A 26,446-nucleotide genomic window follows, 5' to 3' on the forward strand; every position below is an offset into this window, starting at 1 on the left:
TGACAGAAGCCAGAACTCCCACCTTCTGCTCCCCATAGAGAATTTGGGTCCAGGCTCCCAGAGGGATAAAGAACAGGGAAGCTTCCAGAGGAGGGGATGGGACAGGGAACTTTGGTGGTGAGAATTGTAGGACTTGTACCCCTCTTGCCCTGCAGTCTTGTTGATCATTATTAAATCAGTTAAACTCATAATATGGTTCAGAGTATAGCTTTCAATTTATAGTTACTGCGTTCATCTGCTGAGGAGGAGAAGCACCTCTTCACCCCCTATGTCTTAAAGACAGTATTTGTCCTTTAATAGATCATGACGGAACAAATCCTTGAAGGAGGCAGACCATGACGCTTTCAAATGTTTTACTGTTGTATCCTAACACAGCACGACTTTGTCATGTTTCAGAATTGCTCACTCACTCCTCCCTCCGCCCTCAGAGCCCTGCTCAGTTCTGGCCGTTGGTGGTGCTGGGGATTAAACCTGGGACCAAGAAGCCTAAGGCATCAAAGTCTTCTGCAGAAGCATTACGTTGTCTTTCTGGTCGCACCTATTTTTAAACTGACATTTTGCTATGTAGAGAGCAGCCCAGGGATGATGAAATGAGGTTGGACAAAACCAGAAGGGGAGACAGATGCCACCGAGATGTTTTATTTGGGCATCCAAGTCAGTGGAGACTCTCAAGAGACTGGTTGAGCTCCTCTTACGATTGGATCCCCTCCCCAATCATCACTTCTTGGTAATTGTAGTATTATAAAGCAAATACAGCCTAACTAAAACAAACAAACAAAAAAACCCAGAAATCAGAGTTTTAAACAATGTTCGAATTCAAGGACAAAACCCAAATCATTTGGTTTCAAAAAGCATGTATGTCTTCAAAACGCTGTGATGTGAACTGGAGAGAAACTGAGCTGGATGAGAACCTCTCAAGCTTGAAGCAGAGGACTGTGAAACCAGAATCTTGAAGAGACATGTTCAGAGACAGGCAAGGGGAGGGAAAGTGATGTCACAGAAAGAGTCGTAGGGCTTTCTCCAAAGGTAGCCCTCCAGCAAATCCAGCAAATGAGACTCGGGATGCTGGCGTCCGGCTGTCCAGAAACCTGCTGGCGAGCCTGGCACAGAACCCACTTCAGGAGGCTTTGGAGGGAGCCTCCGTGTCTGGAAGCTGGCAACAGGGGCATTTTGTGAAGGTTGGGAACTGTAATAGCAGCAGTTTCAGACAAAAAGGGAGGGAACAAAAGGGGAAAGGCATTCCAGCATGACCGGCCACTGTGCTCCTCTGCACACTGGGTATTTGCTGGTGAGGGCAGTCATGCTTCTCACTCAGTGGTGCCAGCCATGAACTGGAACCAGCCTGCATGGGACTCAGTGCTCACCACACTTGACGTGGTCAGCTTCCACACCCACGGGCAAAATGTGCCAAGTCATTAAAAATAGCAACCACAGTGGTTCAGAGTACCGAGTGCAACAGCTGCAGAGTCAGGTGACGGGGGTCCTGTGCCCCTGCTCAGGAGAGAACTGTCTCCCCTCACGGCCTAAACACAACACTCATCTTTTAATAAGTCTCTCGGTGGGACAAGTCCTTGTCCCAGTTGGTTTCCAGACATTTTACTGTCGTAGCCTAAGGCAGGAACTGAAACCAGCTGTGGAAATACGCGGACTCCGGAGTCATCTCTGAGAGCAGTGTCTGGCGTGTTCTGAGGGGTCCTCAACCACGGAGACAGATGCCTCAGACCTGAACCAGGAAGACAGACATGCACAGGACCGACAGACAGCCCATTGTGATGCCAATGGGTCGGTAGGATGTATTTTGACACTTAGTTCCACTTCCTGTCTCAGATTTGCATGGTTCTGCTTAGCCTCTGACCGTCCCCAGTGTTCACTGCCTGAAAGGGCAACTCCTGGGGTCTCCCCATGTGTCTTATGCCCTGGGGGTGTGGGGCCTGCCAGGAAGTGATAGAACCCAGGCTTTGTAAGAAGAGACCAATGAAAACTCCCCACTCTCCTCCAAGACAGGACGCTCTGACTCAAATGTTCAACATGGATCAACAGAGAGAGAGAGAGAGAGAGAGAGAGAGAGAGAGAGAGAGCCTGAGTCTATCTATCTTTCTCTGAATAGACTCAATTTCTCGTAATTCACATGACGCCCTTTGGCAGTGGCTGGCTCTTAAATTTCCTGTTTTGGTCTGGTTTCAACAAACCAAAACAAACAGCTCACAGCAAGGGTTATGGCAATGACCTTGACTTTACCCTTTGGTATTTCCAGTTAAGAGCGTCCACCCCCACACCCCACCCCACCCCCAGCCCGAGGTGCAGAAAATGGGGTGGGGGGGTGGGGAGAGCCCCAGGCAAGGTGTCCGTGGGTCACAGCAGCTTCAAGGCTCCGAAGAACGTGGCGTCTCCGTCCCGGGATATTTTTGCGTCTTCCCGGGGTATGGCGAGTTGTAGCTCGTCCCCTTCCTCCAGCTTGGCGATGCCTGGGCAGAAAGGAGTTGCAGCGTGAGTGAATATCTGCGCTGTGGAGAGGAGGGGAGTCACCTTCACAGCTGCTATTTCACTGAGGAGACAGAGCGAGGAGGAGCCGGGCTTTCAAGGACACCGGTGGCCTCCTGACCTGACTCCTAGTCTCTCAGCACGAGGAAGAGACTGGAAGGAATGGACGCAAGGAGCCCTGACAGATGGCAGCGTACGGATCACATGCTATTGATAAGACGGGACAATGTGGGCAGAAAGCATGAGTTCAGCTTGCGGGTGACAGTCTGAGCAAAGCCAGCACCCTCGCTGGTGGGCCTGTGTGTCCAGTTCCCATAGTTACAAGGGTTTGGTCGCTTCATCTGGTTGACAAGGGGACTCTGTTGTACACCAGTGTGAAATAAAGAAGCAAGACGGGGCGACAGTGAATGGTGTCTGCGTACTGCTCTCTGCCCTGACCCAGCTTTCTAGTCCTGTTCTTAACTCTGACACCATCTTCCCAGACAATATTTTTTAGTCCACCTGCATGTCAGCTGTCAGGCTCAGGTAAAAATTAAACAATTTGTCCTGCTTTACATCTTACCAGCTTTCAGCCACCAAGCTGCAGATGCTACCATGACGCCACCCTGACCTCCCTGGGCAGACGCCCTCACCCATGTGTCCTGGAGCCTCCCCTCCCCAGAGCCCTGCCCCACTAGGGACAGACAGACACAGGCTGGGGGTGTGGGTCCACCTGCCAACACCCATGTCCAGTGGAGAAGCAATGACAGAAGGCAGAACTCCCACCTTCTGCTCCCCATAGAGAATTTGGGTCCAGACTCCAGAGGGATAAAGAACAGGGACGCTTCCAATGGAGGAGGGGATGGGACAGGGGACTCTGGTGGTGGGAACTATGTGGAATTGTACCCCTGTGATCTTACAATCTTGTTCACCATTATTAAATCACTGATAACAATTTTAAAAAGAAAGAAAGGGGGAGTCGGGCGGTAGTGCAGCGGGTTAAGCACAGGTGGCGCAAAGCTCAAGGACCGGCCTAAGGATCCCGCTTTGAGCCCCCAGCTCCCCACCTGCAGGGGAGTCGCTTCATAGGCGGTGAAGCAGGTCTGCAGGTGTCTGTCTTTCTCTCCCCCTCTCTGTCTTCCCCTCCTCTCTCCATTTCTCTCTGTCCTATCCAACAACAATAATACATCAGTAACAACAACAATAACTACAACAACAAGGACAGCAAAAAGGGAAAATAAATAAATATAAAAAAGAAAGAAAGAAGGAAAGAAAGAAAGAAAGAAAGAAAGAAAGAAAGAAAGAAAGAAAGAAGGAAAGAAAGGAGCAGAGAGTCAGAACACACTCAAGGGTTCAGAGGCATGGGAGGTGTGCAGTGAGCTTAGGACTAGACTTGCATATTAAGGGGTCCTGAGTTCAATTCCCAGCATCACATTAGCGACCCTGATGCTGTTTTTTTTTTTTCTCTTTTCTCTCTCTCTCTCTCTCTCATGTTAGTAAATTAACACCTTTAAAATAAAAGGAATTCATAAAATAAAACCCTAAGAACTTGTGGCTGTGAAGACCTTGGTTTGAGCCCGGCACCAGCAGTAGCACCACCAGTTCATGGGAGCATTTGTCTGCACTACCAACACACTGCTCAGTGCAGGAGGACATGTCTTTGTGGAGATTAGGGAATCCCAAGTCCACAGACTTCCTCCTGGCAGCTGCTTATGTCTGCGGGTTCAGAGCGACAGGTGTCTCTGACCATGCGCTGCTTTCTGGTGGGTTTATGAGGTGGGCGCGCTAGAGAAAGACATGACTTTGGGGAGCTTCACAACTCCCAGCCCCTCTCGCTTCCAAGGCAACTTTCTTCATCTTTTCTCCTCTCTCCAGAAGTATCGCTGGGGCTTGGTGCTGGCCCCACAAATCCACTGCTCCTGGAGATCATTTTTTTTTTCCCTTTTCATTGGATAGAGACAGAGAGAAACTGAAAGGGGAGGGGAGGTAGAGGTAGGGAGAGACCCCTGCAGCCCTGCTTCACCACCGTGAAGCTTCCCCCCTGCAGGTGGGGACAGGGGGCTCGAACCCGTATCCTTGTGCTTTGTACTATGTGTGTTTAACCGGGTGCACCACCTCATGCACACACACCCCCAGGCAACTTTCTGGAAAGGGGGCTGTTGGCCCCCGGGGGTCTGGCAGGGTTGGCGGGATCATGGGTTACAGGCAACAGCCTTGACTCACTTGAACTTGCCCCCAGGTGGAAAGGAAGGTTGTGTGTGGAGTCTGGGCAGAAACGGACCTGCCCTTCCGCCCTAGCCAAGCTCCTGTCCACACCACCACACCCCCACGCCGTCTATCTGTCTGCCGGCACTTCAGAAAACTGAGCATGTGTCCCTTGCTCCAACCCAGGGTCTTTACTCTGGAAGAGAAGTTCTCACAGGCTGGGGGTGTGGATCCACCTGCCAAGGCCCATGTCCAGCAAGGAAGCAATTGCAGAAGCCAGAACTCCCCACCTCCTGCTCCCATAAAGAATTGTGGTCCAGAAGGCCGGGTGGTGGTTGAGCGCACACTTTACCAAGCTCGAGGACCAGGGTTCGAGCCTGTGCTCCCCCCACCTGCAGGTCTGCAGGTGTCTGTCTTTCTCTCTTCCTATCTCTCCACCCTCTCTTGACTTCTCTCTATCTCATCTAATAGAAATTAGAAAGAAAACAAAAGGAATTAATGGTCATGTGGAGTGGAGGATTTGTAATGCTGGCACTGAGCCCCAGTGATAGCCCTGGTGGCAATAAAAATAATATAATAATTTTGGTCCATACTCCCAGAGAGGAAACTGTTAGGGGAAGATGACCAGAAGTCTCTGCACCCCAATTCCACCAGGACCCAGAGCACTTGTCACTAAAAATCTTATTTTTATCGCATTACTGACAGGGAAGTGAAAAACACCAGAGGAAGCCAGGCACCGCTTCTCTTATCTGAGAGAGAAGAGGAAAAACAGAAGGACACTCAGAAGTAGTGAGATGTGTAGGGGTGGGGTGATTTTGAAAGGAAGAGAAGGCAAAATTGTTGGGAAAAATTAGAAGAAAAAATATACATCCATGTAGACATAATCGTCACAGAGTCGACCCATGTCCGTGATCTGGGGAGAAGCACTGCTGCGGTTCCCAGTGGAGGGAAAGGGACACAGAGCTCTGGTGATGGGGACGGGGTGGAGTTAGATCTGTTATGTTACAATTCTGTAAATCAGTATTAAACCACTAATAAAAATAAGTGAAAGTGGTTCTGCTGACGGGGGCCCAAGCCAGAGTGGCTGTCTGGAGCCGGGCCTGGAACTCGGGCCTCGTCGTGGGTCCCAGGTGGGGGATCCTGGGGTTGTGGTGAGGCCGCCCCACCTGCCTGCTCTGCCCACCTCCCCTCCGACCATCAGCTGTCACCATTGTCCTCTGCAGAAGGCTGCGGGGACACAGTCTACACCGGCCTCAGTGTCAAGTGCTATGAAGTCCTTCTCCTCTCTAAAGATGATGTATTTATGAGAGAGAGAGAGAGAGAGATGAGATTGAGGGAGAGGGAGAAATGAGAAGTGAGAAGAGAGAAGAGAGGAGAGAGAAGAAAACAGAAAAGAGAGAGGAAGAGGAGAAGAGAGAGGGAAAGAAAAGGAGAGAGAGAGAGAAGTGAGCAGAGAGGAGAGAGAGGGAGGAGAAAGGAGAGGAGAGGAGAGGAGGGGAGGGCAGGGAAAGAAGGGGAGAGGAGGGAAGGGAAGGGGAGGAAAGGGGAAGGCAGAGGAGAGGATAGGAGAGGAGGGGAGGGGAAGGGAAGGGAGGAGAGCAGAGAGGAGAGCAGAGGAGGGGAAGGGGGAGGAGAGGAGAGGAGAGGAGAGGAGGGGAAGAGAGGAGGGGAGAGGAGAGGAGGGAAGGGGAGGAGAGGAGGGGAGGGGAGGAGAAGAAAGGAGAGGAGAGGAGGAGAGGAGAGGAGGACAGCGGGAGAGAGGAGGGCATGGAGGGCTGCCTGGAGGTGGTGCCCCTCACCTGCAGAGTAGCAGGAGTTGTTGGGCAGCGTCTGAGGCATGTTCTGGATGCAGCGGAACAGGGTGACCAGGCTCAGCTCGTCCCCGAAGACGTGCACCTTCCTCCTCTGGATGACGTGGCCCATGGCGAAGGTGGGGTCGGTGTACAGGACCTGTGGGTGACGGGGAGGTGGAGGGATGGGCCTGGGGGCCGCCCGGGGCCGGGCTGGGCGGGGGGCAGGGGGGAGGCCGGGCGGGGGCCCACCTGGCCGTAGATGAAGAAGTAGCCGGCCTCCTTGACGAGGATCTTGTGGTCCCGCTCCTCCAGCGCCCGGCCTCTCTTGAAGCTCAGCAGCCAGGGCACAAAGGTGTAGGCGCCTGCGAGGGGAGAAGGAGAGGAAGGGAGAGCACAGGCCTTGTTGGGGCGGGCGGGCGGCAGGTGCTGCCCTGCTGGGCTGTCTCTTGCTATCTCTGCCTCTCTGTCCCCATCTCTCTTTCTGAACGCGAAAGCAGCTGGGGGGCTGGTGTTACACCTCCCAAGACCTTCCTCTGCCGAAACAAACCCCTTCATCAACCTGGACAAGTCAGAGTCCGGCCGGATGGTTTTGCACATAAAGACTCGGGTTCGAGCCCCTATTCCCTGCCTGGGGGTGGGGGAAAGCTGCGAAGCCGAGTGATGAGGCAGGGCTGCAGGTGTCTCTCTTTCTCTGTCTCCCCTGCCCTCTCAATTTCTCTCTGCCCTATCCCATAAGACAAGGAAGGAAAGGTAAGAAAGATGTCCACCAGGAGCAGTGGATTCCTAGTGCAGGCATGGAGCCCCAGCGAGAACCCTGGAGGCAAAAAAGCAAAAACAAACAAGCAAATGTCAGAGTCTGCAGGACAGTGGGCCAGAGCTCCAAGTAAGAACCCGTGTCCAGCGGGAAGCAGTCACAGAAGCCAGGACTCCCACCTTCTGCACCCCATAACGATGCTGGGTCCATGCTTCCAGAGGGATAAAGAACAGGGAAGCTATCAAGGGAGGGGATGGGATGTGGAACCTGGGGTGGGAAATGTGTGGAATTTTACCCTCTTCTCCTATGGTTTTGTCCATATTTTCTATTATTTTTATTTTATAAATAAGCCAAATGAAAAAAAGAACCCCTTGCCAGGGAGACAGCCCAGTGGCAGAGCACAGGGCTTATGCCCACAAGACCCCTAGCTTGGATCCCCACACTGCACAGCTCTGCTTTGCTCTCTCTCTCTCTCTCTCTCTCTCTCCATATATATATATATATATATATATATATATATATATATATATATATGTAGGTTTCTTTAAAAAATATTTTTATGGGACTTCTGGAGGCTGGGCTGCGGAGCAGCAGCTTCTGTGTTTCTCTCCTCTCCTCTCCCAGGTCAACTAGGAATAACAAAGGAGACCACCTGGGACCACAACAAGCCAGGACTAGAATGATCTCAGGACCCACTAAATCACCGGTGAGTGCAAACACGTGTGGCTCGTGGACAGAGAGGAGCCTAGGGAGAGATTAAGTGGCTTTTAACAGTCCGGCAGTTTACCAATTGATACACTACCTCCAGTCTGTTTCACCAACAAGGGGACGGCTGAAGGGAGGAGAGGGCTCCCCTGAGACTCACCAAATGCAATTGTGAGTCTCCATTGCTGCTGCCCTCAGAAGCAGCTGCAGCAGGGGGAGGCCCTGTGCTGACACCAGGGAACAGAGAACTAACCAGGAAAGTCAGGAGAAGATCTATAACTCAGTGGCCTAGGGTGGGGCTGTGAGAGTCTCTTTGTATAACCACTGGATTATCTCTGCCCCAACCTCCTTTATCTCTTGGTCAGGAGTCAGTGATTAAGCTAAGAAGCCTACTTATAGTTAAAAAGCCCTCGGGCTCCCATAGCCCATAAGGAAGAAAAAGAACAAAAGAGGATTTAAGCCACTGTGCTCCTAACTCAGGGATTAACATACTATGGAAACAACTGTCAATTTCCACAACTGTGAACCCTTTAAGTACCTTACTTAGATACAAGTCAGTCCAGGCAAGCATGAAAAGTAATTTGAAAAGTACTGAGAGAGGGACCTCATAACATACCATATAAAGTGGATAAACCAACAAGAAGAAATATTGGAGAAATGAACCAGGACAAGGGTCCAGCTAAAAGTCCCTCAAAAGGGTGAAACACAAAATAATGAGGTCAACGTACAAACACTAGTTAAGGAAATAATCACAGGAGTGAGTAAAGAATTTGAAAGACTTGTCATCAGAAATGCAGAAACAACAAATGAGACTCTGGAAGAAAATACTAATTATCTTAAGGTTATTAGAGAGCTGAAAGATGAAATAGCTGAGCTAAGAACACTACTAGCTGAACAAGCTAAAACAGTATCAGAACAGGGTAACAAAACAGATGAACTCCAGAAAACAGCAGAGGGCAGAGAGAATAGAATCAATGAAGCTGAAGATAGAATTAGCAAGATCAAGGACAAATTAGAGACAACTAAAAAAGAAGTAAGATATCTCAAAAAGAGAGTAAGAGATACTTTAAACAACAACAGAGACATATGGGATGACTTTAAAAGAAATAATATACACATTATTAGATTATAAAAGGAAGAAAGAGAGGAAGGAGAAGAAAGCATTCTTCAGGATATAATAGCTGAGAACTTCTCTAGTCTAGACAACATAATAGACATAAAGGTTCAAGAAGCCCAATGGGTTCCAAACAAAATTAACCCAGACTTAAGGACACCAAGACACATCATATTGAGAATAGAAAGGAATAAGGATAAAGAAAGGTTTCTGAAGGCTGCAAGAGAAAAAGTGTCACCTACAGAGGAAAACCCATAAGGTTAGCAGCAGACTTCTCCACACAAACACTGTAGGAGAGAAGAAAATGGCAAGATATCTGTCCAGTGCTCAATGAAAAAGGCTTTCAACCAAGACTACTATATCCTGCTAGACTGTCGTTCAGACTAGATGGAGTTATAAAACCCTTCTCAGACAAGCAAAAGTTGAAATAATCAACTATCATCAAGCCTGCTCTGAAAGAAGTTCTGAAAGGTCTCCTATAAACAGTCAGACCATCATAAATAGGCTGTATATCAGGACACTCTAAAAATCTACAGTGATGGCATCAAAATATCTTCAGTCTTTGATATCAGTAAATGTCAATGGCCTGAATTCACCTACTAGAAGGCACAGAGTAGGAAGATGGATCAGAAAACACAACCCAACAATATGCTCTCTACAGGAAACCCACCTAACTCAACAAAACAAACACAGACTCAAAGTGAAAAGATGGAAAACTATCATACAAGCCAATGACCCACAAGAAAGAGCAGGAACAGCTACTCTCATATCTGACACAATAGACTTTAAAATAAATAAAATTTAAAAATATAGGGAAGGACACTATTTAATGCTCAGTGGATAAGTCAATCAAGAGGACTTAACAATTTTTAATATCTATTCACCCAATGAGAAGCCATCTAAATACATCAAACATCTACTGAAAGAGCTACAGCAAGATATTAAAGGCAACACAGTCAGAGTAGGGGACTTCAGCAACCCACTCTCTCCACTTGACAGATCATCCAGGCAGAAAATCAATAAAGACATGAGGGAGCTAAATGAGGAGATGGATAAACTAGGACTATTGGCCATTTTCAGAGTCATTCATCCCAAGAAACTGGAATACACATTCTACTCAAGTCCACATGGGTCATTCTCAAGGATAGACCATATGTTGGGCTGCAAGGACAGCATCAGCATATTCAAGAGCATTAAAATCATCCCAAGCATTTTCTCAGACCACAGTGGAATTAAACTAATACTTGACAATCAACAAAAGATTAGTAATAGTCCTAAAATGTGGAACCTCAACAGTACACTCCTTAAGAACCAAGGGTCAAAGAGGAAATAAAAGAAGAAATCAAAATGTTTCAAGAGTTCAATGAAAATGAAGGCAGAAGCTAGCAAAATATTTGGGACACAGCTAAGGCAGTACTGAGAGGGAAGTTCATAGCCATACAAGCACACATTAGGAAACAAGAAAAAGTACAAATAAAAACCCTGATTGCACATAAACAAAAAAAGACATAGAAGAAGAATAATAAAGGAACCCTAAGCAACCAGAAGGACAGAAATCACTAAAGTTAGGGCAGAGGTCAATAACATTGAAAATAAGAAAACCATACAAAAGATCAACAAAAGTAAATGTTGGTTCTTTGAAATACTGAAAATACTCACAAACCTTTAGCCAGACTCACAAAACAAAAAAGGGAGAAGACCCAAATAAGTTGGATCATAAATGAAAGAGGAGATACCACAACAGACACTGAAGAAATTCAGCATATCAGGCGAGACTTCTATGAGCAACAATATGCCACCAAGGTAGAGAACCTGGAAGAAAGGTAAAAGTTCCTAGATACCAAGAAACTTCCAAAATTAAGTAAAAAGGAAGTAGATAACATGAACAGGCCCATCACAGCTAATGAAACTGAAACAGTTATCAAAAACCTTCCCAAAAATAAAAGTCCTGAACCACATGGTTTTAAAAATGAATTCTACAAAACCTTCAAAGAACTAATACCTCTACTTTTAAAAGTCTTCCAGAAGACTGAAGACACAGGAATACTCCCTGCCAGCTTCTATGAAGATAACGTCACTCTGATACCAAAAGCAGACAGGGATACACCAAAATATAAAAGCACAGACCAATATCTCTGATGAACATAGATGCTAAAATATTGAACAAAGTTCTAGCCAACCGGATACTACAGTATATTAAAAAGATTGTTCATCATGACCAAGTGGGGTTTATCCCAGGGATGCAAGGTTGGTTTAATATATGTAAATCAATCAACGTGATCCACCACATCAATAAAAGCAAAACCAAACACTGTATGTTCTTATCAATAGATGCAGAGAAAGCCTTTAACAAAATACTACATCCCTTTATGATCAAAACACTTCAAAAAATGGGAATAGATGGAAAATTCCTGAAGATAGTGGAGTCTGTATATAGCAAACCTACAGCCAACATCATACTCAATGGTGAAAAACTGGAAGCATTTCCCCTCAGATCAGGTACTAGACAGGGCTGCCCACTATCACCATTACTATTCAACATAATGTTGGAAGTTCTTGCCATAGCAATCAGGCAGGAGCAAGGAATTCAAGGCATACAGATTGGAAGAGAAGAAGTCTCTCTCTATTTGCAGATGACATGTTAGTATACATAGAAAAACCTAAGGAATCCAGCAAGAAGCTTTAGGAAATCATCAGGCAATACAGTAAGGTGCCAGGCTACAAAATTAACATTCAAAAGTCAGTGGCAATCCTCTATGCAAACACTAAGTTCGAAGAAGTTGAAATCCAGAAATCATTTCCTTTTACTTTAGCAACAAAAACAATCAAATATCTAGGAATAAATCTGACCAAAGAAGTGAAAGACTTGTATACTGAAAATTTTGAGTCACTACTCAAGGAAATTGAAAAAGACACAAAGAAGTGGAAAGATATTCCATGTTCATGGGTTGGAAGAATTAACATCATCAAAATGAATATACTACTCAGAGCCATCTACAAATTTAATGCTATTCCCATCAAGATCCCAACTACATTTTTTAGGAGAATAGAACTAATGCTACAAATGTTTATCTGGAACCAGAAAAGACCTAGAATTGCCAAAACAATCTTGAGAAGAAAGAACATAACTGGAGGTATCACACTCCCAGATGTCAAATTGTATTATAGGGCCATTGTCATCAAAACTGCTTGGTACTGGAACATGAATAGATACACTGACCAGTGGAATAGAATTAAGAGCCCAGAAGTAAGCCCCCCACACCTATGGAGATGGAAAAAATGGGTTCAAACATGCAGAAGAATGAAACTGAACCACTATATTTCACCAAATACAAAAGTAAATTCCAAGTGGATCAAGGACTTGGATGTCAGACCAGAAACTATCAGATACTTAGAGGAAAATATTGGCAGAACTCTTTTCCACATAAATTTTAAAGACGTCTTTCAGTGAAACAAATCCAATTACAAAGAAGACTAAGGCAAGCATAAACCTATGAGACTACATCAAATTAAAAAGCTTCTGCACACCTTCCTGCATACTTCTCTCAATTCAAATCAAATAAGATTGCATCTGCGGATCACAACCTAATCAACGCAACGAGTGCTACCCCAGCATGCTTCACTTCAGACTGTGTCTAGAGACTTCAGGTGTGGAATTACAACCCTTCAGCTTCATCACTTGGGTGAGACCTTTCCTTTCATAATATTCTCTAATTCCATTCCAGGTAGTCCACTCCCCAATAAAGTCCCCAAACCTAGATATAGTCCAGGTCCCCTGAGATAGAGCATATGTTCACACGTGACCATAAACTAGGGGAAAAATATATACCTGAAAGCAGAAGTATACAAAAGCCTCCAGGAAATACTCCCCAACACTTCATCTGCACTATTCTAGTCTTTAGGTCCATGGTTGTTCAACAATTTGTTTGGCTTTCTATGTTAACTCTATTTTCAGCCACCAGATTCTGGATGCCAGCACGATGCCGACCAGACTTCCCTGGACAGACAACCCCACTAATGTGTCCTGGAGCTCAGCTTCCCCAGAGACCCTGCCCCACTAGGGAAAGAGAGAGACAGACTGGAAGTATGGATCAACCAGTCAACGCCCATGTCTGGTGGGGAAGCAATTACAGAAGCCAGACCTTCCACCTTCTGCACCCCATAATGACCCTGGGTCCATACTCCCAGAGGAATAGAGAATGGGAAAGCTATCAGGGGAGGGGATGGGATATGGAGATCAGAGATCGGGTGGTGGGAATTGTGTGGAACTGTACCCCTCTTATTCTATGGTTTTGTTACTGTCTCCTTTCTTAAATAACAAATAATAAAAATAATAATTAAAAAAAGCTTCTTCACAGCAAATGAAACCACTACCCAAAGGAAGAGACCCCTCACAGAATGGGAGAAGATATTTACATGCCATACATCAGACAAGAGGCTAATAATCAGAATATATAAATAGCTTGCCAACTCAACAAGACAACAAATAACCCCTTTCAAAAATGGGGGGAGGACATGGACAGAATATTCACCACAGAAGAGATCCAAAAGGCCGAGAAACACATGAAAAAATGCTCCAAGTCTCTGATTGTCAGAGAAATGAAAATCAAGACAACAACGAGATACCACTTCACTCCTGTGAGAATGTCACACATCAGAAAAGGTGACAGCAGCAAATGCTGGAGAGGGTGTGGGGTCAAAGGAACCCTCCTGCACTGCTGGTGGGAATGTCAATTGGTCCAACCTCTGTGGAGAACAGTCTGGAGAACTCTCAGAAGGCTAGAACTGGACCTACCCTATGACCCTGCAATTCCTCTCCCGGGGATATATCCTAAGGAACCCAACACAACCATCCAAAAAGATCTGTGTACACATATGTTCTTAGCAGCACAATTTGTAACAGCCAAAACCTGGAAGCAACCCCGGTGTCCAACAGCAGACGAGTGGCTGAGCAAGTTGTGGTCTAGATACACAATGGAATACTACTCAGCTGTAAAAAATGGTGACTTCACCTTTTTCAGCCGTCTTAGATGGACCTTGAAAAATTCATGTTAAGTGAGATAAGTCAGAAACAGAAGGATAAACATGGGGTGATCTCAGTCTCAGGCAGAAGTTGAAAAACAAGATCAGAAGAGAAAACACAAGTAAAACCTGAACCGGAATTGGTGTATTGCACCAAAGTAAAAGACTCTGGGGTGGGGTGGGGTGGGTGGGGAGAATACAGGTCCATGAAGGATAAAATGACATCATGGGAGTTGTATTGTTAAATGGGAAACTGGGGAATGTTCTGCATGTACAAACTATTGTATTTACTGTTGAATGTAAAACATTAATTCCCCAATAAAGAGATAAATTTTTTTAAAAGTCACAAAAAAAAAAAAGAGAAAACACAAGTAGAACCTGAACTGGAATTGGTGTACTGCACCAAAGTAAAAGACTCTGGGGTGAGTGGGGGTGGGGAGAATACAGGTCCAAGAAGGATGACAGAGGACCTAGTGAGGGTTGTATTGTTATATAGAAAACTGAGGAATGTTATGTATGTATAAACTATTGTATTTACTATTGAATGTAAAACATTAATTTTCCCATAAAGACATTAAGTATATATTTTTATATGTTTGATTTGATTTATTTTAATGAGAGAGATACAGAGGGAGAGACCAGAGCCCTTCTCAGCTCTGGTTTAGGGTAGTACTGAGGACTGAACCTGGGACCTCCGAACCTCTAGCATCAGTCTTTCTGCAGAACCTGCTGTCTGCTCCACTCTTTATACATACGCTCAATTAAAAATAAATAAGCTTCCATAAGCAAGCAAGCACTTGCCCTACCAGAGAGAGGGCAGGGACTCCTGTCATGTCCATGTGTCTGGGCTGTGGGGTGGGGGACACAGGGGTGGCAGTGCACAGAGCCCCCAGACTCAGTCCCAGCACTGAGTGTGCACCTGCCCCCAGGGCTGAGCCCGGCACCTGGAAGCCTCTCTTCTAGGCCCCTGAGGGAGGCACGGAAAGCAGAAGCCTAGACGTCTGGTCACCCAGTGGGAGGTTCTGAGCAAGTTTTCCCTGGACCAGGCCCCTGCCCTGAGTCACACTGCAAGACAGCTGCCAGGCCTGCAGTGCCCACATCAGGAGAAGCAGTCACAGAAGGCAGAACTCCCACCTTCTGCTCCCCCAAAATAATTTGGGTCCAGGCTCCCAGAGGGGGAGAAATGTCAGGGGAAGATGCCCAGAGGGCTCTGAACCCCAGCTCCACCAGGACCTGATGCGTCTGTGCTCAGGAATCTTGTTTTTATCCCATCACTGAAAGGGAAGAGAATCTGGAAAGCATCAGAGGGAGCCAGGCACAGCTTCTCTCATCTGAGAGAAGAGGAAGAAAAAGGAAGGGCGCTTGGAAGTAGTGATAGGTGTGACTTAGAAAGGAAGAGAAGGCAGGACCATTGAAAAATATATTATCTAAAGACAGGCACAGACAAACACAGACAGACACACACACACACACACACACACATACAGGCACAGACAGACCGACAGACACACACACACCCACAGACAGGTACAGACAGACACAAATACAGACAGCCACAGACAGACAAAGAGAGACATAGACACAGACAGAGGCATAGACAGATACACACATAGAGACACAGACAGACACACAGAGTCAAAGACACAGAGACATAGGCAGATAGTTATAGAGTCAGCCCATATCTGTGACCTTGGGAGAACCACTACAGTTGTCAGGAGAGGGGATGGGGACACAGAGCTCTGGTGGTGGGGAACCCACATGTCTCACAATTTTGTGGTCAAAATTAAATCACTAATAAAAAAACACAGGACTCAGACAGCTGCTCCGTAACAAACACCGGAGCCAAGGCCCCTGAAATCAAACTGCCCAGGCAACTCAAAGCCAAAGGGCCGACGAGTGTCAGTGTGGAGGCTGTGACGTGTCTCTGCACACTGGTCTTTCCTGAGACCCGGCAGCACGCTGGTGAGAACACGGTGGGAGGGCAGCCGTGCTGGAGGGGCCTGCCCCGTGGGGAGGGTCTGTGCTCAGCGCAGGGGGAACAGCTGTCACTGTGCCATGAGCAGTCCACATTTATGGGGCGGGCGGCCGGCAGGCGCTGCCTCTGCTGGGCTGTCTCTTGCTGTCTCTGTCTCTCTGTCCTCATTTCTCTTTCTGAACACAAAAGCGGCTGGGGGGCTGATGTCATGTCTCCTAAGACCTTCCTCTGCCGAAACAAACCCCTTCATCAACCTGGACAAGTCAGAGTCAGGCCGCGTGGTTTTGCACATAAAGACCCAGGTTCGAACTCCTGCTCCCTGCCTGGGGGTGGGGGTGGGACCTTCCTAGTGATGAGGCAGGGCTGCAGGCATCTCTCTTTCTCTGTCTCCCCTGCTCTCTCAATTTCTCTCTGCCCTATCCCATAAGACAAGGAAGGAAAGGTAGGAAAGATGTCCACCAGGAGCAGACGTGTCACACAGAAGTCAGGGACTTCCCAGCCCCTCTCAGTGTGACAATCTTTATTTATTTAAATGCTTTTGAAAATTGGGGAAAAAAATAATAAATAGTGTGCATGTTGCTATGTGATATGAAGTAATAAGTCTGGCTTGACATGCAGGCTTAATATTCCTGAAGATTTCTGTCCTTGAACGAGGAGGCCATGCAGGCTAGAGAGACTCTCCTGCCTGAGGCTCCATGGTCCCTGACCCAGTCCCCACCACCACCATCAGTCACAGCTCAGCAGGGCTCTGGGCTCTCTCTCTCTCTTTTTCTCTCTCTCTCAGAAATAAAATGGACTGAAAAAGCAGAGTAGTTCTGCAGAAAGACTCTCCTGCCTGAGGCTCCAAAACCCCAGGTTCAATCCCCAGTACCACCGTCAGCCAGAGTTCAGCAGGATTCTGGTCTCTCTTTCACATACTCTCTTATTTCTCTTTCTTTCTGCCCCCCATCTCTATCTAAAAAAATGGACTGCGGAAACTGCACAATGGTTGTGCAAAAGACTCTCCTGCCTGAGGCTCTGAGTTCCCAGGTTCAATCCCCAGCACCACCATCAGCCAGAGCTCAGCAGGGCCCTGGCCTCTCTCTCTCTCTTTTAGTTTTCTTTCTCTCTGTATATCCCATTCAATGACTAAATAAGTAAATGAGAGAGAGAGAGAGAGAGGAGATCCTTCCTGCCTGCCACGTGTCATAGAGCCCTATAAACAGTCCAGGGTGGTGGAATTTCACAGAAAAATCAGACATAGCAGGAACGTTTGAGTTGGATTTAAGTTATGAACAGAAACCTTCTTCGCTCAGAGGCTTCTGTCTGCCCCTGGATAGTCTGGCATAAGGCTTGCCAGCAAAGAGAGCTGCCCCTCCAACCGCCACGCTTGCTTACTGGTCTCCACGGTTCTCTTGGACGGTTTTTAAGCTGCCTGATGTGATTTCCAGAGAGAAGCTGTCGCGGGTTCTTTAACAGCTGGTGAGCTGAACTGGCTGAAGGCACAGGGATGTTCTCTGTGCAGGGCACAGCTGGGGTGGAGATGTGTGGCATTCTGCAGCACTTCCACAGACTGGGGAAGAGTGGGAAAGGCAACGGGAAGATGAAGCGGGTCACGGGCCACGGGGCTGAGCTCTCTGCGAGCACAGGGCACCGGCTCGAAGGCCTGGTGAGGTCAGCCCCGCCGGGAGGACCATGCATATCACCTGGTGCTGCTCCCTGAGGGGCAGGGCAGTGCTGAGCGGTCTGTCTTCTGTGTTTCTCTCTCCTTCTCTCTCTCTCCCCCTCTCTCTCCACCTAAAATTGAGATGACAAGACGAGAGTCCACCAGGAGTGGTGGCATCTCACAGGTTCAAAGCCCTGGCAGAGAGAGAGAGAGTACTACTTTGACTAACTGGCAAGAAATGGAACAGAAGGGCTCTTAACAGCCCCCTCTGTCCACCATCACTGTCACGTCCATCAGGAACTCAGCACAAGCCCTCCTGGGGCCTCTCCAGGCCCTGCCCTCACTGCAGAGCAGCCATGGCGGGGACTCCCCACGCTCTGCAGGGAGGCTGGTCAGCCTGCTCTGCCCCTCGAGGAAGACGGGTCCTGACATGAGAGCAGCCTGGAAGGTTCCCGCTGTGCCCATGGACTGTGAGCTCAGACTGACGGGGACTCGGAGGGCACACAGGCTTCTGTGCTAAATAATATAAATATAATATAAATATAAGTATAAATATAAATATAAATAAATATAAGTATAAATATAAATATATGCCCTAGGTCAGGTGGATGGGGTAAACAGTTAATGGTATTTATAGACTTTCCTCATGTTTGGGAGCTACTCTCTGCTCTAATCCAGCTTTCTAGTCCTATTCTCAACTCTGACACCATCTTCCCAGATTATATTTTTAGTTCACCTGCATATGAGCTATCAGGGTCAGACAAAAACTACTAAAGTTGCGGGGGTAGATATCATCATGGTTATGCAAAGAGCCTGTCATGCCTGAGGTTCCAAAATCCCAGGTTCAATCCCCCATACCACCATAAAAATCACTAGTCACTAGCCCCTTGGAACATACCTAAAATAGAATTCCTAGATTCTTTTTCCCCAATCTCATCACCCTAATCAGGGTGCTCTATTCCTAATTTTTTGGTTCCTGTTTATTAAACAATTTGTTCTGCTTTATATCTTACTATCTTTCAGCCACCAGGCTGCAGATGCTGCCATGACGCCATCCTGACCTCCCTGGGCAGACACCCTCACCCATGTGTCCTGGAACCTCCCCTCCCCAGAACCCTGCCCCACTAGGGACAGACAGACACAGGCTGGGGGTGTGGGTCCACCTGCCAACACCCATGTCCAGCGGAGAAGCAGTGACAGAAGCCAGAACTCCCGCCTTCTGCTCCCCATAAAGAATTTGGGTCCCTGCTCCCAGAGGGATAAAGAACAGGGAAGCTTCCAATGGAGGAGGGGATGGGACAGGGAGCTCTGGTGGTGGGAACTGTGTGAATTGTGCCCCTTTTATCCCACAATCCTGTCGATCATTATTAAATCACCAATAAAAAAATAAAGAGAGACGATGAAAACAAAGAAAACACAAAGCAGCACGTGGACTGGAGTTGGTGTATTGCACCCAAGTCTGGGGGTGGGGGGAGGGTTCAGGTTCTGGAACATGGTGGCAGAAGAAGGACCTGGGGGTGGGGGTTGAATTATTTCAGTGTGAAAAACAGAGAAATGTTACACATGCACAAACTATTGTATTTTTTTGTTACTGTATTTCATTGCTGACTGCCAACCATTAATCCCTCCCTCAAAGAAAATGATACAGACGAAAGACGAAAGGAAAGAAACATTTATATCCCCTTGTAGCGACTTGACTTTGCCCTGCAGACTGCACATCTCTGCTCACTGGGCTGATTCCGCGGCGGCGCGCACAGGCTGTTCCGATCAGCACCAGGGGGGCTGAGCGCTGCCCCAGAGGCCGCTCACAGGGGTCCTGCTAAATCAACCCTGGCAGAGGCTTCCGGCAGGAGACAGAGCGGCTATTGATCTTTTAAATACTTTTACTTTCCTGCTTTCATTTTCCAGTTAATTTACGTTGAAGAAAGAGGGGAGGGGAGCAGAGCGCTGCTTAGCTCTGGCGTGAGGAGGTGCTGGGGACTCTGTGGCCTTAGGCACACAAGTCTGGTCCACTCACACTGCTCCCTCTCTGTCCCTGGCCCTTCACATTTTTCAATAATGTGGAACGCCTGCCTACCAGTGTCTCGCCACCAGTAATCTTCATCGTTCAAGGAAGAAATCAACTTGATGAGATGGTTCTCAAGTAACACTTGCCCCACCTGTAGCACGGGATAGATAGATAGATAGATAGATAGATAGATAGATAGATAGATAGATAGATAGGAGTCGGGCAGTAGCGCAGTGGGTTAAGTGCAGGTGGTGCAGAGCACAAGGACCGGCATAAGCATCCTGCTTCGAGTCCCCGGCTCCCCACTTGCAGGGGAGTCGCTTCACAGGCGGTGAAGCAGGTCTGCAGGTGTCTGTCTTTCTCTTCCCCTCTCTGTCCTCCCCTCCTCTCTCCACTTCTCTCTGTCCTATCCAACAATGACGACTAGGGCAACAAAAAGGAATACATAAATAAATATTTTTTTAAAAAGGATAGGAGATCAGAGCTATAACCCCTTGGTGTTCATATAATGTATTCATTTTTATTATTTTTATTTATTGGATAGAGACAGCCAGAAAGCAAAAGAATGGGGGGGGGGAGAGAGAGAGAGAGGGAGAGAGTCACCTGCAGCCCTGCTTCACCACTTGCAAAGCTTCCCCCCTGCAGGTGGGGGACCAGGGACACGAACTCCAGGGGCTTTTTTTTTTTTTTACAAAGGTTTTGATGAATGTATCATTGCCTTTTAAGACCACACCCGTTTCGGGTAAGCCCCACTGAAAACCACTCCTTGTCTTGGTTAAACCCCATCCCCACCCCGGGCTCCCATTCACCCACTGGCCTTCAAAGATCAGCGACCCGTGCAGGGAACGAGGGCGGTGATGTGTGAGGGTGACAGGCGGGGGCAGGCCGGGGAGACAGTTTCAAACCCAGGCTTCCTGCCTTTGTTTACTTATTGGGCAGGACCTCAGACAAGCTCAGTTCTCTTTCTCCTGGCTGACTTTATCTTATCCTTTTCCTTTCAGATGGAGAAAAACAGAGAGGCGGAGAAGGACAGAGGAGGAGAGATACCACAGCACTGCTCCACCACTCACAGGGCTCCCCGGAGCTCCCCTCTCCGTGCCAGCCACGCACGACTCTCCCGTGCTCTGGCTGGGTCTTTGCCCATGACAAGGTGTGTGCTCTACCCTGTGGGTTCTCCCAGCCCCTTTGTTCTGCTTGTAAATGTCTGCAGTCCACGATCGTACTACCGGTTGAAAAATTAACTGAATGTCCCAGAATATAAATGAGTGGGACAGACGTGAAAGGTCCCATTGGCCTTCACGGTGATCTGTGACCTCCGTCTGTGCTCGAGACGCCCACACTGACACTCTGCTCAAGGCGCGGGCACTGCCAGGCCTGCAGGGTGGGCGCCAGTTCAAAGCATCCAGCCCCTGGGGGATGCCCCCCTCAGCCAGCCCTTCCTGGTGTGGGATTCACGGCGTTTCTGTTCGGGGTCAGATGTGCAAAAGGTCTCTTTCCAAGTTAACTTTTTTTTAAAAGAAATATCTTTGGTTCTCAAGGTGGTCTTCTGGCTTTATTCTGACTCCTAGAAAAGCGTGGGCCGGCTCTTCAGAGTGGGAGACATACAACGCTGGGAAACACAGAAGGATTAGAGTAACAACAACAACAATAGTAATAATAAGAGCCTTTCCATTCACAGAGTCTCTGGGTCGCCCTTAGGGTCATGACAGCCACACAGAAAGGCCCAGGTGTAGGGCAGCTCTCCCAGGAGCAAGGGTGTTCAATCTGAGGGTCTTGGCCACCCCACTCCTCCCTCCACCCATGCCTGCCCTCCTGCCCGGCTCCCTCTTTCTGCCCTGCATCTCCCAGCATGCCCCTGGCCCTGCCCTCTTTGGCTTCCCCCCTCTGCATCTGAGTTTGTTCCGCGAGGCTTCAATTGTTCAGGGGTCTTTGGCTTATCTTCTTCCTTACACCTGAAGGTGATGTGGGGGGTGGAGGGGTGGGATTTTTATCCACTGCTAAGAGCATCAGCAGTGCTCCACATTCTTAACCAACAGAGCTAGTCATAAAAAGGCCACACATACTCACTTCTGTCTGTGTCTGTTAATACACTCAGTAACAGAAAACGCTCGCGATAGTTTCACACTCCGCTTGTGATAAAATATGCCTACTTTTATCTGTATCCCGTTGTGATTCCAACAACCTAACATAATCAGGGAGTTAACGCTCACACAGAGCCTTGAATCTTTCTGTCGGCTGTCCCGAAGAGTCAGGATGTATTTGTGCAGAGGAAAACATAGACAAGTCCGTCATGACCTTTCTGACACGCCAACAGAAGGCCCAGACCTGCTGTCCGTCGCACATATTATATTTTAGTCAGGGCCATTCTCTGGGCTGGGCTGGCGGCTGCCTAGCGAGGCACTTCCCAGGACTTCTGAGTGGGTTTGAGCTGGTGAAAACACACTGAGAGGCGGGTAGCTGACTTGGGGTTGGGTGGAACGTCGCCCCTGGGTGTGGAACTCACAGGACACAGGCCTGGACTGAGCTTCAGGGGCCCAGCACGGGACCGTCTCATACCTTTCCGGATAGTTGGCGTACCGTGGTCTGCAATCAGCTGCAAGCAGTCTTGGGTGACTGAAAAGCAAGCAGACAAAACATATATTTTTAGTTCAACTAGAAAGTGTAAGGGAACTAAGGTGACCGAGGTTGGGAAGCTACAAACTCCTTCTCCCAGTGAGAACGGAACCAATTCCACCTCCCCATGGCATGTGGGCTGTTCTCAAATTTATTTTTTGAGATCTATCCATGAATTTGTCATACCACTTGTATTCAAGATATATATGTGTTGTAGAGCCAGATGTTGTAGTGCGCGGGCCGCGGAGAAGAGAGAGAGAGGGGTCTGGAGCGAAGAGGAAACACAAATCTTTATTTGCGCTGGCACCTCAGAGTTGGGTGCTAGAGAAGCAGGTTGGGCCACGTGGAGGTAGAGAAAACGGCCGCCTCACGCAGTAACCTTTCCTGCGTCTGAACACCGGAGTGAAGTGCTGGCAAGAGAGCGAGGTGTGGAAAACAAAGGGTTTTTATAGGAGCAGCTTTCGCGAGAATGGGAAGGGGGAGGAGTAACCATAGCACTCCAGGATAGGATGATAACTCTCGTGAGAATGGGAAGGGGGAGGAGTAACCAGAGCACTCCAGGGTAGGATGATAACTCTTGTGAGAATGGGAGGGGGGAGGAGTAACCAGAGCACTCCAGATATCGGGGGATATAGACAATGTCCTGAGGGCACAACATGGCTGAACAGGCACTCCCGAGAATGTCCCAACTCTCGGAGAATGTCCCAACTCTCACGGGAACTAGCAGTAGCCTGAGGGGACAACATGGCAGATGTGACTGCATTGGCACAATTTCCCAGCATATATGCTTCTCGGGGGTTATATTGCTATTTGGGAAACTGGGAAATGTTATGCACGTACTAAAGATTGTATTAACTGTTGACTATAACGCATTAATCCCCCAATAAAGAAATTTTTTAAAAAAGATATATATGTTCTTGATACTCATGGTTTTATTAAAACATTTTTATCATCTTTATTTGTTCGATAGAGACAGCCAGAAACTGACAGGAGAGAGGAAGATAGAGAGGGAGAGAGACAGAGAGACATCTGCAGTCCTGCTTCATCACTCATGAAGCTCTCCCCCTGCAGGTAAAGTCTAGGGGCTTGAACCTGGGTCCTTGTGCATTATAACATGTGTGCTCAACCATGTGCATCACCACCCAGCCCTGATAGTCATTTTTATTAGTAGTACTGTTATTATTTTCTTTATATTTGGTAGGACAGAGAGAAATTGATGAGGGGAGAGGGGAAGGGAGAGACAGACAGATAGACCTATAGAAATTGCTTCACCACTCATGAAGCTTGACCCCACCCACCCACCCACACACAGGTGGGGACCAGGGGCTTGAACCCGGGTTCTTGCACATAGTAATGTGTGTGTTTCACCAGGTGCAGCACTTTGGGCCTTGATCACTTTATAAAGACTTTGCTTGCTGTTGGGATTTGGAAAGTACATCACCGTTACCTGCAGAGGAAGCAAGCTTAGTCAGTTCTTGGTCACTTTTCAGTCTGCTAATACGTGAATCAACTAAACTACTTGCTTATTCTCAAACATGCTTTTGTTCATAAAAGTCCGGTAAAATGAATAGAGACGTGTCCTTGTTGCAGCTGCTAACAATTCTGAAGATGGAAGTAGTTGTTAGAGCTCATTTATTGAGCCGATGTCAACCCAAGCCATTTCACCAAAATCATACACTGGAAATTTAGTCCTGAGAAGTGTGGATGGCTTGTTTAGGGCCTCAGAGGGGCAAAGGGAGAGGTCGGGCTACAATCTGTGCTACTTTCACTCTGCAGACAAAAGGAGACTCTTGGCAAGATATTCTGGATCAGAGAGAGAGAGACAGAAAGAGAGAAACAGAGAGGGAGACAGGGAGAGACAGAGAGAGACAGAGACAGAGAGAGACACAAGAAGAGACAGAGAAAGACAGAGATATAGAGAGACAGAAAGACAAAGAGAGACAGAGATAGACAGAGAGACACAGAGATACACAGAGAGACAGAGAGAGAAAGAGCAAGAGAGAGAGAGGGCCTTTTGAAAGATTGGCTGCTGCAAGAGTTCCCTGAGGTGACAGTGTCAGTCAGACCTCTGGAGAACGTCAACCCACATCACACATCACATGTGAAATATTCCAGAGAATATTCCAGGAAAAAACAGAACTATTCTGAAATACATCCTCTCTAGGAAAGGATTTTTCTATGACACGTATGAAATATAAACCCAAGTGCCTCCACTTTAAATCAAGAAAATAGTATAGCAGGTTTTAATTACATAGCAAGAATCTTATTCTGAGCTGGATACTTAAACACACACACACTCCAGAGGCACATATTCAAAGAGACGTATTTATACTTATGTTCATAGCAGACTCTCGGTGACAGCCCAGCTTGGAAGCCAGCCAGGCGTCCAGTGACAGAGAAGTGGCTGAGAAAGTCCTGGTCTGTACCCACAAGGGAGCACGGCTCAGCTGTAAGAGATGGTGAAGCCTTCTCACCTGCAGAGGAGTCGCTTCACAGGCGGTGAAACAGGTCTGCAGGTGTCTGTCTTTCTCTCCCCCTCTCTGTCTTCCCCTCCTCTCTCCATTTCTCTCTGTCCTATCCAACAACGACGACATCAATAACAACAGCAATAATAACTACAACAATAAAACAAGGGCAACAAAAGGGAATAAAAAATAGTATTAAAAATATTAAAATATTTTAAAACAGAATCTGCTTGTCGCGTGTTAAGTGCACGTGGCGCAAAGAACAAGCGATGAAGCAGGTCTGCAGGTGTCTCCCCACCCCTGTCTGCCCCTCCTCTCTCCATTTCTCTCTGTCATGTCCAACAATGACTGTCAGGCTAGTCTGAGGGTGTTTCTTCCCAGGCACGTGCTCTCTGTGTTGGAGAGAATTCGACCGGAGCCAACCTAGGCTGCTGCTTACTCAGCGACTCGGGAAAGGGACCAGGAAGTCTTGTTGCTGAGCGGAACGAAGTCCAATGTTTATTGATCAGAAAAAAATCTGCATTTATACTTTCCAGAAAGGAAGTAGCAGGGTGGAAAAAAGGAAGAAAAGGAAGTAACTAGGAGAGGGGGCAGAGTGGAAAAAGAGCAGGAACCAGTGGGGATTAAAACAATGCCCTGCAGGCAGGGCAGGTCTCAGACAAAACAACGATTATGTAAATAGTCCACAACATCAAGCAATGCAGCAGACCTGGTGTCATGAACAACAAACAATGACATTAACAACAATAACTACAACAACAATAAAAAAACAACAAGGGCAACAAAAAGGAAAATAAATAGATATGATGCAGAACTGAACCTCAGCTTCCAGAGACTGGAAATTCTGAGTGCTTCAAGCTTGGAATAACAGATGCGACCATTTCTCTGTTCTCAAGTTGTGCAAAGGCTCTGACCAAAACTGCAGCCACCTATGAAGATCTGTCCCAAGGGCCAGGGAGGGCACAGCTGAGGTATGGAAGTCCTGGGTTCGATCCCTGGGAGCACTCTAAACCAGACTGAACAGTGCTCTAGTCTCTTTCTCTGTCTCCCTCTGCCATTCAAATAAACTAAGAAGGAAGGAAAGATGGAAGGAAGGAAGGAAGGAAGGAAGGAAGGAAGGAAGGAAGGAAGGGTTCAGGATTTCCTATGCTAAGGATAAAAGTGAATTGTCAAAAGCTACAATCCAATGTAGCCATAAACCCCTGTTTTTTTAAAAAAAATTTTCCCTTTTGTTGCCCTTATTTATCATTGTTGTTATTATTGTTGTCATCGTTGTTGGATAGGACAGAGAGAAATGGAGAGAGGAGGGGAAGACAGAGAGGGGGAGAGAAAGACAGACACCTGCAGACCTGCTTCACCGCCTGTGAAGCGATTCCCCTGCAGGTGGGGAGCCGGGGGCTTGAACCGGGATCCTTACGCCAGTCCTTATGCTTCGTGCCATGTGCGCTTAACGCACTGTGCCACCACCTGGTTCCGGAACCCCCGTTTTGTAAAGACAGAGTGGCAGAGTGGAAGGGACCACACTGAGTGATGAGAACAGCGACCAGGCAGATGTGCAGATGCCCTGCCTTCCCCACGTCTGAGCTGCAGAGTCCATGGGCTGATGCACAGGGCCTTCCAGTCTGGACCCTGCCATGTGGTGATTGCAAGACTGGCCTCAGCCGTGGTGGCAGCCGTGTGGGCTGGG

General features: G+C 47.6%; 1 protein-coding gene across 1 annotated transcript in view; it reads right to left on the reverse strand.

Moving 5' to 3' along the window:
* Positions 1-336: 336 nt before the first annotated feature.
* TNFSF13B (TNF superfamily member 13b) overlaps positions 337-26,446 on the reverse strand; it is a 44,346-nt gene continuing 18,236 nt past the window's right edge. The window contains exons 3-6 of the mRNA XM_060184021.1: positions 22,238-22,294; positions 6,708-6,820; positions 6,465-6,615; positions 337-2,465 (exon numbers count right to left, since the gene is read on the reverse strand). Of these exons, the coding sequence (XP_060040004.1) occupies positions 2,353-2,465; positions 6,465-6,615; positions 6,708-6,820; positions 22,238-22,294 (434 nt within the window). The 3' untranslated portion in view covers positions 337-2,352. The remainder of the gene's footprint in view (positions 2,466-6,464; positions 6,616-6,707; positions 6,821-22,237; positions 22,295-26,446) is intronic.

The sequence above is a fragment of the Erinaceus europaeus genome, unplaced genomic scaffold (genome assembly GCF_950295315.1).
Source record: "Erinaceus europaeus unplaced genomic scaffold, mEriEur2.1 scaffold_405, whole genome shotgun sequence".
In the NCBI taxonomy this organism is placed as follows: domain Eukaryota; kingdom Metazoa; phylum Chordata; class Mammalia; order Eulipotyphla; family Erinaceidae; genus Erinaceus; species Erinaceus europaeus.